General features: G+C 41.5%; 1 protein-coding gene across 2 annotated transcripts; it reads right to left on the reverse strand.

Annotated features, from left to right (window-relative positions):
* Positions 1-302: 302 nt before the first annotated feature.
* vsx2 (visual system homeobox 2) lies at positions 303-8,688 on the reverse strand. Of its 2 annotated transcripts, none has more exons than XM_023828267.2 (5): positions 7,980-8,688; positions 7,302-7,386; positions 5,906-6,029; positions 3,159-3,339; positions 303-744 (listed from the first exon to the last, which is right to left on the reverse strand). In XM_023828267.2, the coding sequence occupies exons 1-5, from the start codon at positions 8,392-8,394 to the stop codon at positions 431-433; spliced, it is 1,119 nt and encodes a 372-aa protein (XP_023684035.1). In that variant the 5' UTR covers positions 8,395-8,688; the 3' UTR covers positions 303-430. The 2 variants fall into 2 exon arrangements, with proteins under 2 accessions (XP_023684035.1, XP_072555059.1); XM_072698958.1 differs by having other exon boundaries at positions 303-807.
* Positions 8,689-15,981: the final 7,293 nt, after the last annotated feature.

Here is a 15,981-nt window from a genome sequence, read left to right on the forward strand (position 1 = left end):
TGACAATAAAGAGTCACAGTCACAGAGTACTCAACTGGTTGGTCTTTGTAGTCTTTATAGTCAACTTGACTATAACGAGTCACAGTCACAAAGTCTAGCTCTGGATTTTTACTTTCTGGACCTGAACTCTGGAATTTTCTCATCATATGTAAAGTGAATCCTGAAGGATGTGTTTATGTGATTTGTTTACAGGAATTGCTTTTCTGTGTCTGGCAATTGAGTCATTCTTTTAAAGAGAAGACAGACAGATTGCTGTTTTGAGACACCTGATTGTTAAAAAAAAAAAAAACTAAACATGGGAACATGTACAACTGTAATAGGTAGGGAGTCCAATAGGTCTGGGTGCACCAGAACACAGGTGTAGGTGTAGGTGCACTCGCGAGGACTCTTAAAGTAGCAGACAGTCAATCCCTTCGAAAAGGTGCCGGTCTTATTGACCTTTGTCCTCTTCCGCTGGGCTTATCTCATCTCTGGACCTGTCGTCCAGCACCTCGGCCTCCACCTTTCGGCCCGGTGCGTCCCCCGACACTGTCCCCAGAACCTTGGCGCTGTGCTCCTGTGCTTTAGCCCTAAGAGCCGCGATGCTGTTCTCCCTCAGCTCTTCTTTGGAAATGGGAGACTTGCTCTCCGCCATGCGCCCCTCTGCCTCCCGCTCGTCCGCTTTCTGGGTGGCGGGAGGCGGGATGGTCTCTGGCTTCCCAGCTGGCAGGGCAGCCACACTCTCCATAGACTTTTTGTGCATCCCTGTAAAGAATTGTGGGTACTTGGATTTAGACAAGCGTCCTGTCATTGGAAAGCCATCTTGAACTGAAAATGGTAAGCAAAGAAAGAGTCCAGAGTAAGCTACAATATGACAGACACATTCACTGATTTGTTTTTTTGCTGAACAATACAAATGTATGGGTATGACATCACTGATGATTACATCATTGCATCTCCTGATGTTTCAAATGGTCTTTCATGAATACGATTGTCACTAATGGCGCTTTTCCACTGGCATACAGGAACCCAATACCCAAGCTGTACCACACAGTGCGGTTCCAGCTCGCTTTGGTTTTCCACTGCAGCAGGGTCAGCTTGGTAAAGGTGTTGCTGAGTCTGAAGAGCAACAGTGAAGTAAGATCGAAGAGATGCATATAGACTGCTCACCTGGTGTAGACCATGATTTACTATGTGCAATTATCATTACTTTATTTCTGTGTGCTAATTTCCACTAGCATTCGCTTGTGTATAATCTGCATTATGAATCCATTCCATCAGCTGTTTTATAGTACTTTTACAAGCAGCAATTTTCAAGTTCCAAGTGTTCAGGAATGCATTGTGATGTGCCATACTACTAATAAAGAATAATATATTCTGTACAATATATGCTGTTTTCTTAAGATAATCCACAAGCAGAACACTGGTATCTCCGTGAATTTCGACCAATGAGATGGTGGTGACCAACCAACCCCGTTTGGTCATGCTTTCCACCCTGGAACTAGGCAGGGTCATATCAGCGGCTTGACTACGGCTTGGTGTAGCTCATATACTTTGAAATGGAAAAAGCACCAGTTCATGGAACCGGTCCGTTACGGCTTGGTTTCTTGGTGGCAGTGGAAAAGTGCCATAATAGTTGCACAGAAGGAATGGAAATGATCTGAGGGACAGGTGAGGAAATGCATGTGTGTATCAATGCATATACTTTTTGACACTTAAACAAATACGTGCAAACCTATGAGTGAGTTTCTAAAATATAGATGCAGATGACTGGCTGTCTTAACCCTCACTGTAACGAGTTGGAGCAGCACTCAGTCTGATTGTACCCACACATGCCTGATGCTGTAATGCCCATCAGATAAAAGGCAGGAAATATCAGGTTTTAGTGCTCATGTTTTTCCATTCATCCTATCTGTGAGATTATAAATAAGGGCAACGCACAATGAAAAATAAAACTAATCACACTATTCAGGCTGGATTAAAACCCATCCACATTCCGACCCCTGGAAATGGTGATGGAAACCCCTTGAGCTAACCCCAGGATTCACAGGGCACAATGCTGGGTACGCCCTGGACGGAATGCCAGTCCGGTGCATGGCACATACATACACTGGTAAGCATTTATACTTCATGAGCAACATAAAAACACCTGATAACCTAAATGTATGCCCTTGGACTGCAGAAGAAAACTTGCTTGAGACAGGGAGAGCATGCTAACTTCACACACACAAACACACATATACACACATATATACTGTACACACACAGACATATATACACACGCACACACACACATAGACATATATACACACGCACACACACACATATATACAAACACACACACATATACAGTATACACATATATACACACACTCAACACAAACTTACATCCACAGACCCTCAAAAACATATATATAGAGATCCCCTTTTCATGTCCACTCTGGGCTTTTTCAGGAAATTGCGTGGTAGGAGAGCCTTCTTCCCAGATTACTACAATCATTCAGCAAGAGCAGAGGTGTCTGTCTGAATTTCAGCTCTGCAGTCAGTCTCTGCAAACTCTGCACTTTGTGATTTCAACTAATTACTCTTAAGAACGGTTCAGTAATTGATAGTCCTAAGACAAACAGGCACTGGTGCTGAGGGGGACTGGGATCGTTCGAATGTTGTCTCGATTCTCTGTGTGTGTGTGTGTGTGTGTGCGTGTGTGTGTGTGTGTGTGGTGCACCTGCACTTGCCAGCTGGAATGAATTTCATCCAAACTTCACATTGATTTCTGCTTATCAATGGACTGACTCTCAAGACAAAACGAGGGATTCTCATTATCCAACTCAATTAGCCAGGGCGATATTCTGTAAGACATTGCTAGTCATAGGTGCCGAAATAATCCTGTTCAGAATCTCCAAAACATGGAGACACGATCCCTTAAAGGAAAACCAACTGGTGCCGAGAACTTCAACAGGAAGTTATATATACATTCACATTTATCCATTTAGCACACACTGTGGTCCAAAACACTCCAAATGTGACACACTGAACTGTTCTGTCTACTTGTTTCCCTTTAAATGTTTTGAAGGAACCTACTATAATGTCATAATGACTGATTTAGGGTGCAGATGGACAGAGGAACGAGCGAAGGAGTGGAAATGGGGAACAATCAGCATAAGAGTGCAATTACATACCAAGCAGCCAGGGGGCGCAGGAATCCATAATGCCATCCTTAGCTGATTTGAGTATGGACTCAGGCAGAGGTATGGAGTGGCGCACCATGGCGCCATAAAGGCCGTACTCCGCCATCACGCTGCTGCGGCCCCAGCACTTCTCCCGCTTCCTCCACTTGGCCCGACGGTTCTGGAACCAGACCTGTGTGGAGACACCATGGAACATCAGTATGGATCCAAATCAAGTAACGGAGCAGCATAACTGCCATGAACACCGACTGACAGTCTCACAGTCCAGAGTAACACTGACATCACCCAGAACAACCGACAACAACAGTGACGCTAACGGAGCCACAGACGCGTCATGAAGAGCAACCTACCAGTACACTGGCCATCTAAACACTGACACCAGTCAATTCACACTGGTAATTATAATAAAACCTAGATGAAGACCCACAAGACAATCAGATGCGTATTTTGAATGATTCATATATAATTGTGGAATTTTCATTATTCAATTATACACACAGCTATATTCACATCAGTTAGGTTTTATATTAGCTGAAGTATGCACATGAAACAGCTTTAGACAGATGTAAAGTTGGCTCACTATGCCAGGCAGTGAGCATGTGTGTGTGTGTGTTTGTGTGTGTGTGTGTGTGTGTGTGTGTGTGTGTCGACAGCCCCAGCAGGCAAAAGATGACACTTCTAAATAAGCATTGTGTCAGGACGTCCCTTAAAATGGCCCTGTGAAGCTGGTCACAGCGGGGGGGGGGAGGCACCCGTAAGCTTATGCAGACTTATACACATGCATATTCACAAATGTGTACAGCTCACATACACATATGCCTTGCACTAACACTAAGACACACATCTCACCTATATCCTCTTCTTAAAAACATTTGACAATGCCATCACCACACAAGCAGTTAATAGGATGCCAAACATGCTCTTTTACGGACTCTTTCCATGTTATAAAGGAAACTTGATTTATTTGACAAATATTTTCATTTAAAGTTGTTTACTCAACTTTCCAATGCTTAACAAGAATAAAAAATCAGCAGTGGTACCTGTGGCATGCAAAAACTTTTGACTGCTGGTATGTGTGTGTGTGTGTGTGTGTAATTTGTTAGTCATTCTTCATGTAAATTGCACAGACACAAACCCATCTCACATTCACAGGATGCACATTAAGTAATTCCACCAACACCGCCACCCCTCAGTGACAGGCTGTTTACGCCACCGCGCGTCTGACTCCCCACCAGCCGCCGATGCCTGGGGCTCCCAGTTAGATGGCTGGTTGTCTAAATTGATTTTCACTCTGCTCCTGCAGTGTTTAGCCTTCATACTTTCATAGATGCTTATGTAAGGGATACAGAAATTGCGAACGGGGTGGCGGGGGGGGGCGTCCATAGAATAATGCTTTAGTGCTATTGCCTCTGCCTGTATGTGTGTAGAAGGGGTGTTGGGTATTAAATTAAAAATGATCAAAACCGTTTTAGAGCCTTTTTTCGGGTAATTCCGATGATAGCCTCTATCTCGTACACGAGATGTGTTCCTGATGAAAAATTGCTTCTCCAGCACTCAAAGGGAACCGAGAGGGAAACGTGAGGCAAAGCGACCCCTGGGGCACGCGAGGGCTGATTGAAAAATAAGTTAATTTCAAGCCCAATCGATGGTCGACAGGCGCGCAAATATCACGGGAAATTAAACCAGCGGGGCCCAGGGGAACTCCGCCATTGACCCATGCTAATTAATTCAATGTAGTTATTTCATTTTAACTCCTCGCGTCTAGAGCTGGCCTCCCCCCCGGGGAACGTGGAAAGCTCATCTGATTTAACTAATTACACCCGATGAGAAAATTGGGTGTTAATTTTGTTTAGGGTCGAATTCATTTTATTATTTATTTAATTCGGCAAGCTATTTATTTCTTTTTATTTCGCCGCGAAGAGCCGTAATGAAAGTGGAATTAAAAGGCAATCTGACACACGGATGGGCTGGGTCACCCCGCAATCTCCTCCAATCTGCTGCAGCGTTCATTGCGTGATTAGGTCGTTAGCACTGGTCTGGGGGAAAAATTACATCCAACTTGCGCCTGATGAGAAAGTTCGGCCGCGGAGTGTTGCGGGGGGGTAGTAAATAATCTTTTTTAAGAGTCAGAGAGGACACGAGGCACTGAACGCTAATCGATATACCGGGAAAAGTTGACAGTAACGTCTAACAGAAGGCAGTTTTACCGTCTGGCATCTTTTGCCAATTATTTTTGTATAACTTGTGATGGCTTACAGGGTTCCTTAATACTACTAGACGTTAATAGATCATAAAGCGCACGGACATCTAATTTACGTGTATGTTGTTTTACATTGTTTTGAAATATTTCAATATTATATAATAAATATTACAGCAATATACCTCCACATATACTATTAATATATAACATTAATATAATCAGTATTTTCACATATAGGCCTAATTAGCCTACTGTTTACATGTGAACACGTATAATTCTTTGATTCTACATTGTTTTCGAATTTGCACAAAATTTCCATATAAATACCACTTGTGTCAGAAATGCGAAATGTGATATACGAGCCAAACGAACAGGTGGAAACTTCTAGAAAATGTATAGCCTAATCGTGATATCGCTGTTTTCCAAAATCTCATTTGAGTGGTATTACGTTTGTCAAATGATTATTTCTAAGGGAAATCATATATGGATAGGCTCCCCCCTCCCTCAACAAGCAGACAGGCAATCCTGCATGCTGTACCTGTATCCTGTCCTCAGGTAGTTCTGTCTTCATGGCCAGCATTTCTCGGGCGTACACATCCGGGTAATGTGCTTCGTTAAACGCCTTCTCCAGTTCCTCAAGCTGGTAAGACGTGAAAATGGTTCTTGAAAGTAAATGAGAGCAAATACGAAATATTTAGGCAGATATTATTTTAGATATTCAGTTGTACTAATTAAAGCATGCAGTCACACGTCTTACTTAAGTAATTCAAAATTAACAGCATATATAGCCTACAGGTGTTTTACCCGATGCGGTGAAATATCGAATGCAAGCCAGTTAGGCCTATTAAAGTTATGAAACGTATTAAAACTGTTATGTAAAACTCATATATTTTTATATAGAATGTAATCACCTGCTAAATAGTTGAAACGACCTTCACAGAGTTCAGGTTTGATCCTTTAAAAATTGCGTTTCATATTTTTTCCACATATACAATATATGAGGAATAAAGTGCGGATGGTCCCACTTCTCTTAAACCAGTAGGGATAAAGGGTTTTCAGCAAATAAACAATGCCGATGCCACGATGCTTACCCACAGCCACGGTGTTATTCCATCACGTGAAAATTGTGGATTTATTCGAGAAAACAAATATTCCCGCTCCAGTCCGGCCACGACAAAAACACCCAAATCAAATACTAGTCTATTTAAAACGAAACTTTACTTAGCCTAGCGGATGCAAACGAACGAGCAAACTCGTTTTCAACGTTGTAGTTTCATCATTATCATTTAGATTAAAAGAACACGGTTTTCAGAAAGGCGGATCAAATAAAATGAGCATCGGTTAATTTAAAAACCGCTTATATATTTTTGTGCGCGGTTCAGGGTGTATTACTTAAATTTGATGCAACCACCGAACAAGTTCTGAAAGGTTTCCAGGATTGTGGTGCAAGGAAGACTGCACAATTTTGCCAGGTGGATTTCGGTAAAATACACACGGGATGGAGAAACGAAATTTCATTATTAATTAGACCCCTATATGATTCGCGCTGTATTCCTTCAAATAATGTAAAATTTCTGACGTAGCAGAAATTATGTCGAATTCATATAAAAAATTCCTAATTTAATTTTGCTATATTGAAATAATGTTAATGTTAATTTCGTTATATTAAGTATATTTATCATAAAACAATAAAACTGTTTTCTATACACTTATATAATGTACTTTAAAGGTATATTTTATTCCTAATCAAAAAGAGTAAAAAAATGCATAAAATCAATATTATTAATTTGATTTTATGAAGAACTAAAGTAAAATAGTTTTAAAAATGCCTAAAGAAAGTTGATTTAATATATACACACGCACATACATATTTATACAGACATATAACGAATAACGAATTTTGCGTAGTTTCACAGTGACGCTCTATAGTTTACCGATGCCTCCTCTTCTTTCGTTTCTTGCTTTGGCTCAGCGAAGACTTCGATAATTTTCGTTCGCTAGATGAAACATCGTCAGAATCTGTAGAAGATAAAGATTAAAAACTGTATTTATCTGGCTATTCAAAGAAAATACATTTTCAAATACAGCATATACTAGTGATTTTTTAAAGAAAACCAAACAAATGTTACACGCGGTAGGTGTAGCGTTCAATACCATAAATCATTCTTTGATATAATTGTTCTAAATTACAAATACCCTTTATGTTAGAATTATAATATACAGTTTTAAATAGAATTTAAAAAATAAGCTCGATCTGTGAAGCTGAAATTGCATTTGCATCCTTTATATATTTATTATTCATATAAAAATATAACTACTCACATATTAATTGTTGTTTTAAAATTTGTAAATGTTCCAATAGACTATTCGTTTTTGCTTAGCGATAATGACAGTGAAAATATGCATATTTATGGGTAATATTTTTAACGAACGAATCGAATGCATATTTAAAATATATTTTTAGGATTTTTTTAACAGCGAATTTTTAAAAACACGAAGTAAGCTATTCTCTGAAATATTGTTCACGATCACAAATACAGTACAGCACAACCAGGCGGTTTTAGTCTCCGCAGGAATCCCTAATAGCCTAATTGATGTAAACGAACGGGTACCTGAACTGGCAGATTGGCTGGCGTCCAGCGGACCAGTGGTTCTGTTAGGGGGCTGCAGGTGGACGTTCTGCGCATCTGACAGGACCTCCAAAAATGCAGGTTGGCTGTAGAACGAGGGGATTCCTCCTGGGCCAATTAATCCCATCCCGACCCCAACGCTGGCGGGACTTAGCATGGACCTGGCCGCAAGCAGGTGCGCCCCGGGCGGCAGAGACTCCAGCGTGCTCCTCGGCGCCGAGGGGGGCTCTTTATTCAGGCCTAAAATCTCCTGGATTCCGAATCCTGTGCACCTGGGAGTGTGGGTCGTGCTGTTTTTCGACGGCTGGTGGCTGGTTGGCATCGCATTCTCAGTGGGCGAGCCCGCTTTAGACTTATTTAAACCCTCCGATATCACGGCCCCTTCTTTGCCTGTCATGGTGTCTTTGATGATGCTTCGTATCTCCCTCTGCACAGGTCGGTCCCTAGTGCACTCTTCACTATGAAATGCATATTATCCCTTTAGAAATTCCCTTTTTATCCAACAGGTCCATCCCAGCAAGGGTCAGAACTCGGCAGCCAATCAGCAGCGAGAAAGCAATTAGGAATTCGGGAGAAAACGGTCTCTCACAAGTAAGCGGCATCGAATGTTGGTACATACATTATTTAGAGAGAATCGACCACTTTATTCATTCCTTAGGTCTATGAACCCGTTTGACGTATATGAATTTGATAGAGAACAGTTCGGGGGGGGGGGGGGGGAGTCGGAGGATACAACTTACCGACTGAACAAAACGAAAAGAGTTTCCGTACATCAAGACTATGGCAGCGGCTATCAAAATTAAAATAGTATTCTGCCAGTCAGTTTTTACTGAGGTAAAATTCAAAATTTAAAATAAGTGAAAAATAAAAGGTAAAGGGGACTAAGAATGACAGACCTTATCTTATAATCTGTATTAATGATTACTGTAAAATTAAACCGATCGACACGAAATTCGCAGGTACATCGATTTAATTGAAGATAGAAAACGAGTAGCTATTTCATTTATGTTTTTTCTACAGAATTAATAACTTTCAGATTGGCGTTAATGAGAAACGGTAACCCGATGTTTTCCATTCAGGAAAAACGGTCTACTGATATTTGCAGTTATTTGTGATTAACAATAAATCGGTCGATATTGCAAAGTATTCGACGGACTACTAGGCCCAAACTGGTTCTCTGTATTATCTTTAGGTGCTTTCTAAGCAAATAGATGGATTGCTGATTTCACGATTGGTTTGAAGCGAATCATAAGCGGATAATTGATGTCTTTCCAGAGGTGACAGCTGTACGGGTCAGTGTTCCTGCGTCCAAAGCCTCACCAATATTTTTCGTGTAATTGTATGTAGAATTAATGTCTTCAGGAACAGTCAGAAAATCCATATCATGCAGAGGCCTAAGCAAATGAAATGTAACTATGCTGGAAATCAAATGCTTACGTAGTACGTTACGGAGCAATATAATATAATCGTCGTTTACAAAACGCAAGATAGTATCTTGTTAGCGCCATGTTAAACAAGCGATCGGTCCGACATGGAGGACAGTGAAAGATGCTTTCTAAACATCAAGTGGCTCGAGATGTATAGAGTGGTCTTGAACCCAATCCGGATTCCTGTCTTGACAGATAATTAACTTTAAAGGTTAGAAAAAGAAGACCGCACAAAAATTAACAGGATGGGATGGGAAAGGAAAAAGGGAAAAAGGGAAAGCTAATTGTATAAATAACAATTTAAACGAACAATTGACAATACAAATGAAATACATTTAAGTATGTAATCAAACCTATTTGCAGATTCCATAATTATGGTTATCATTCCTGTGTATATCGTTATTTTTACTTGTCTTACTGGTGGATTATTTCCATTTTTTATTCTAATCCACGGCGCAATCCCAAGCAATTATATTGCAGGAGCTTTGCTGCTACGGCATTTTGAACATTAACGGTACTTATTTTTAGACGAAGGCATTCTGCTTATTTTTAATATTTTAATGGAAATTCCAGATTATTGCTTCGTCGTTTATGCAAAATATCATCCGGCTGAAAAGCACAGTTTAAAAGAAGCAGCAAAAACAATCGACCGCTAGCCATACTCGAAATTAAAAAATATTTTCTTTTTCTATGGAAGCAAGTGTTTTCGCATTATCGATATATTCAATGCGTAATTTATAAATCTTTCTGGTTTTCTAAAAGGGTGATTATAATTTTTTTTAAATCTTACCTAATTAGCTTACACAGAGATGTAAAAGGTTAAGATGGTTACGTCGTAGATCTGCTCGTCACACTAATGAAATAACACGCGCAAAGTAAAAAATCAATGAGTGTTACTTTCACTATACGCCTCATCTCAAACCCCCTCCCTGTCTCCCAGTTTTTTTCCTTTTTTTTGGCAAACATAATCCCTACCTCATCAGGTCGTAAAAGATCCTCTTCGCAAAATAAAGTCTTCATTTTGTGACAAATCAGCTTAATTTGGAGCAATTCAGGCCGAGGCCAGACTTGATTTGAATAATAAATTAATCCTTTATTGCTAATGCTTCCTTTTGAGGTAAAATGTAAAACACCTTTCCCAGGAAAAATATAAAATGCAAATAATTTTAAGTTTTTCGCGTAATAGGTTCGTCAAGGCCTTAATATAAATCTTTTATTATCCCGATAAACGCAATTCACCTGTTTTGCCAACGGAAGAACCTGCAATGCAAGTTTTTTTTTATTTATTTGTATCCCCTCTGGTGACAGTGTGACATTGCCTTTGACAGAAGACTGCCTAATTTTTTATAGCCTATTTTCCAGATTAATAAAGCTGTGCGAGCTCATTCATAATCATTGCTGTTAGATGCATTTCCATTTCCCAAATAAATTAGAAATTGGTTAAGCAAAACAAACAACAAAATGCTTTATCGCTATTATCGTTTTAGTAGTTAAATTCGCCCTTTATTATCTTTTACATATTTCGATCCAAATATTTGAATGTATATCTTTCGCAAATCTGTTGGCACAATTGTTATTTATATTAATCAATAATAAATCAGTCACAGAGGGGGGAAAAAAAGCTGCAGCATTATATTTTAAAACTGTCTAAAACAAATGTTTGAGTTTTTGGAAAGGTTTTATTAACACATCAGAATTCAGATTCTAGACAGTATTTCAAGCGATAATTACCAATCAAAGAGGAATAACTAATTAATTGGATAAAGACGGCTCATAAACATTAATCCCCAACGTGTAATTCATTTGCAATTCATTAGCATATTCTAATTCGAGCTGCATACTAAATATTGTTTTTGTTGTCTTGTACATGGCGTCCGTCTGAGCGTGTATCATACATCTGTTGATATTTATCCTAAAACTTTTAATCGTTAATATTTTTTTTATAAAAGTAAAAGGCCATATTGCGATTACGCCTCCAGATACCGTAGTAAATCAATGAGCAAGAAATCCGGCCGTTTTTAACTCGCAGAGACAAACATTGAAAGCAATTACTGCGGAGAACATTTAATTTAACTGAATCGACGTAAAAATTGCCACAAAATCACAGGTCTCTAAAAGCGACCATCAAATTAGAGCTAAGCGAACACATGGTGCTTAGGTTTCTCTTGACTTTCATTTGCTCCCAATGTAATTTATAAGCTTCCGTATTTTCCAGCCACGCCTAACATCGTCAGTTAGAAGATCTGCTTGCCAATAATCTTCCTCGGGCGGCATTACTTCACAATGATGAGTAGCTATCCCACTAAAGTAATTGACTTTTTCGTTCGTAACACGTTGCTCTTTATCACACCGTCATCCAAAAAAAAGCATTTGTTTTATTTTCCCTTAACGGTTAATCGGTTATATTTTTTACAAGAAATTTAATTGATAAAGGAAGCGGATTTGTGGTTAGTACATGTAAATAAGCAGGAAAGACTAGAGCGCACTTGTTGATTAATATGTAGGCCTACTTAGCGTAGTCAAGGTCGCCAGAGAAATTGGAGGATTATGTTTAACAGCTGGATATGAAACAGCGATAAGCAGGTCGCGTGAGGTTACGGTAGATGGCGAAATAATGTCAAAGATCGCCACGCGTTATCTGATGCAGATCCTGTCTGTGACCCGTGGAGTGGCGTGGATTATAAGAGGTTATTTCATGTGGCATAGTTACATCGCATTTGCCACATATCCACTCATTTCATGGCTATGTTATTATTTAGAGTCTTAATCCTATCTAATCAGCTGTTATTAAATTACATCCGCGTTTCGTTCATTTAGAGTTAAATTGTGGTACACTTTGGACATCTGGACATATAATTACGCCGAGATAATTTATGGAAATAAGCAGAGGGCTTCGTAGGAGGCGGAGATAACAGCAATCTTATCGAGGTGCCATGTGGTAATGAATAAATAAACGGCGCTGATTTATATACCACGCGCTTGGGCAGCACGGCTCAAGAGCGAGGCTGTACCGGGATCGGAACGGGACGCGCCCGGCACGTGCGCGTCCACACCACGTTTCCTAATGAAAGATGCAACCCGTTGCTTTTGCGATGCATTATTTTTCACTAAAACGGGAGAGACGTAGGAAATTAAGGTGGGCATATGGCTTAAGTCTAAAATAGAGCCTGCGTCATATTCACATAGAGGGTATTAATAAAGAGAAAATATGCACTATAATCCCGTCTGAAGTCCGGGGGTTAATCAGATTTAGAAAAGCGAAAAAAACCTGTACGGTTTCGACACTGTCTGCCGTTTTTATGTCACAGCATTAAATTACTATCACATGCAAATGGTGATATTGGTCTGTCGCCATGACTACAGAGTCGATGTGCTTTGTGGGGCATACATTTCCTACAAGAGCAGGACAGGTGTTGTATGAAAATGAGCTATGGGACGGATACGCATTTGGGTGACGGTATAACTAGGGCGCATCGGTGTGAACTGTAAATACATTCAGCTATCGGACACAAGAATTAAAGAATAGGATATGAACGGTTTCTGAAATAATAAAGAATAGCTGTCGAATTTGTCAGAAATATGTAAAAGCAGGCCTTGTAATGTGCATTCAATAATTAAACATTTTTCCAATGTGGTGCTATTAATATTCAATATATATTGTAATTACACAATACACAACATATTAGTGTGCTGAATATTCAAGATGATGTAATCATATGAATTAGTTAAAAAAACAACAACTACTCTTGAGTGACCCTTCCCCCCCCCAAAAAAAAAAAGCCTTCCAGGACACATGAAATTACTTGCCAATTACATCAAGATAAGTATAAAACAGCAAAACTCTCTTTGGTGCAAACCAAGATGTAAATTAGAGCCATTTTTTTCTCCACATCAAATGGTTAAATCAGAAGGGGTGATTAAAGAGGGGAAGAAAACAAGAGGATGGGAGGGGGAAAAATAATTCGCCACTGCAATTACCTGATCACCAGTTGAAACTAATTAGAAGCCATTAAGTGGAAATTTCATTACGGATAATGAAGAAATCAATGCTATCGTGATATGCTAATGACACATCAGGCGGACCAGACAAAAGCATCTATTCACTCGCGGCTCGACGCTCCGGAGTGCCGATTAAACCCCCGGTCACGGCAGCCTGTCAATTTCGCGGTGACTGCCGGTCCCCGCTCCTGCTCTGGCTCCGCTGTAATCTGCGGTGGCTTTGTTGTTTATCGTCAGCAGGAACCCCCTCCCCCCCTTAATAATCCACCCACACACGAAAACGACTGCTCCCTGATTTACATGCATAAAAGGGGGCTGGACTAATAAGGCTGTAGATTAAGGGAAGATTTAGTTCAGTCTCTCGTGTAGATTGGGTGGCCCATCAAACAGCAGAAGATCTGACGGCCACAGATTAAAAGACGAACAGCTGTCGCGGAAACGCACTCGTTTGCTTCACCCCACCCCTCTTCGCCCCGCTCCTCTCCACCTCTTCTCGGAGGTCTCCTCGTCTCATTTGCATGCGGACGATCCAGCGTCCGTGGCTCCTGGCTGGACGCGCGAACGGCAGCCAAACAGTTAAATACAGCGTGTGGACATAGGAGCAGGATGGTGTTGAGGGAGGATGACAGACAGTGAGGTTCCTAAACCTGTGTCAGCTTGCACTGCATTGTGGGAAAACAAACCACAACAAACTAAAACAGAGCATTACAATGATGGGTGACTGAGGTGAAGTTGGACTGAGCCTGAGGAGTGGGACCGGGACACAGGGTGATGGACCGGGCCAGGATACAATAAAATAACAGTAACCTTAGATTTCCAGATAAAAAGACAGAAGTCCATATCTGCTCAACAACTAACCTCCTCCAGCTCCCTTGACAGCAAGCGTCAAAACCCTGCCACAGAACCACAAAAGATAGCAGACGGCCTCCCACCTGTTGTTCTGACCGTGAGGCATCTTCATCCAGCTAGCAGGAGATGATTAGCTGGCTCTGGTCTCCTCAAATATGCAAAGACCTTTCACTTCCCCGGAAGGTCGCGCCGTAATGAGCTGCCTGATAGGTTGTATTTTTCACTCTCCGCCTGCAATCTAAATGAAGAATCACTCATGTTTGCTTCCCAGTGCCTCCGTATTATATTAAATATTACATATTAAATATGATAAATGTGCCGCACGGGCTCAGTTGAATTCGTTACTTTGATGGATACCACTTTCACCCAAATGAATCAGACCTATCAACACCTGGGAAACTAAACTGAGATCGTCACCGTGGAGATGGGAAAAAAAGAAGGTCAACAAGTTTTAAGAAAAAAAAAGGATATAATATCCCCAAAAGTTGCAGGCCTTTGACTTTGACATCCAGCTCTTTCACTTGATGGGGGACAGGAGACCAGAGTATTCCAGGCTCCCTGATCCCCTAGAAGGTATCTCAAGTTACACCATTTATTTTGGAGCAATCTTCCTTTTAACTACCTGACAATCACTGCAACTCCTGCATGGAGGTGGTGGTCATGGGGGGGGGGGGGGGTGTATTAAAAAGCTACATAGCCCAGTAGTAGTTAGTAGCACTAATTGCTTAATGAGTTTACTCTCCTTTAGGTTGACGTGTCATTGAAATGATGATATAATGAAGCAGGTCCTTCACCGAAAGACCTTCCACCTGCAGAGCTCCTCATGTGAAATGCAAGGTGTGAGGGAGCCATTTTGAAACGTCGAGAGCGACAGTCCCATCGGTCCTTGTCCAGGGGAGCCGTCCGCGAGAAAGTGAGCCGCTCTGGAGCTCCCTGCGCGGGACCGGACTGAGCTCGGTGTAAGCAGGAGGCGGGCCCTTCTTCCCAGTGCGCTGCCAGGGGGAGAGACGCACTGCTGACGCAAAGTGAGTTTGGCAGGTCCGGTTTTCTCATGCCGCGCTTACAATGGTGCGTTCGGGAGCAGACTAACGGCATGGCTTAATGAGGCGACGGGCAGATCCGCTCACGCTAACTGCTAATTAAGGGGCCCAGGAAGGCCCCAGACTGGCGATTGGTGGGATAATGCTGGCGCATCTCCGGCTCACCGTTACCGCCGTCAACGTGTAGAATCAAAACCCGTTTGCCGGTAAACATTTGCAAGTCATTCCAGCTGTTTGTAAGAAAACACCAGAAGTAGTTTTATTGAGGTGTCGGGAACCGTATGAACACAAGCATCTCAATGCGGGTCAGACATGATGAAATGATCCCAGCCCCCTAAATACTTGTGGTGGGTGCAACGTTGGCTTACACTGGGGGGGGGGGGCAATTAGGGGCTTATTAGCGACCTGAGGAGCTGTGTGTGCAAGTTGTGGAGCGAGCAGTCGCCATCGTGGCCACGGCCCCCACCTCATGTCCAGCCGGGAACAGTGCGGGACTCTGTCCGGCCTAATTACGGCCGACGGGCCCCTCTTTGTTTCCCCCTGGCCATGCCTGTCCGATCCCCTCTCCTGCCCGGCCGCTAGCTCTGTCCACGCTGGACGTGTGCTAATTAGAAGCGAAATGGCCCCAGTAATTATGTCAACTCTCGTTACAAGGGACGACAATGCGCA

The sequence above is a fragment of the Paramormyrops kingsleyae genome, chromosome 14 (assembly GCF_048594095.1).
Source record: "Paramormyrops kingsleyae isolate MSU_618 chromosome 14, PKINGS_0.4, whole genome shotgun sequence".
Lineage (NCBI taxonomy): Eukaryota > Metazoa > Chordata > Actinopteri > Osteoglossiformes > Mormyridae > Paramormyrops > Paramormyrops kingsleyae.

Bases quoted from the DNA above. Each gene is read 5' to 3' on its own strand.
- vsx2 (XM_072698958.1), bottom strand. From the start codon at position 8,394: ATGACAGGCAAAGAAGGGGCCGTGATATCGGAGGGTTTAAATAAGTCT. The intron at 7,387-7,979 runs GTACCCGTTCGT...TATCTTCTACAG, and splicing joins CAGCCAATCTGCCAGTTCAG to ATTCTGACGATGTTTCATCT. The intron at 3,340-5,905 runs GTACAGCATGCA...GTCTCCACACAG, and splicing joins TACCTGAGGACAGGATACAG to GTCTGGTTCCAGAACCGTCG.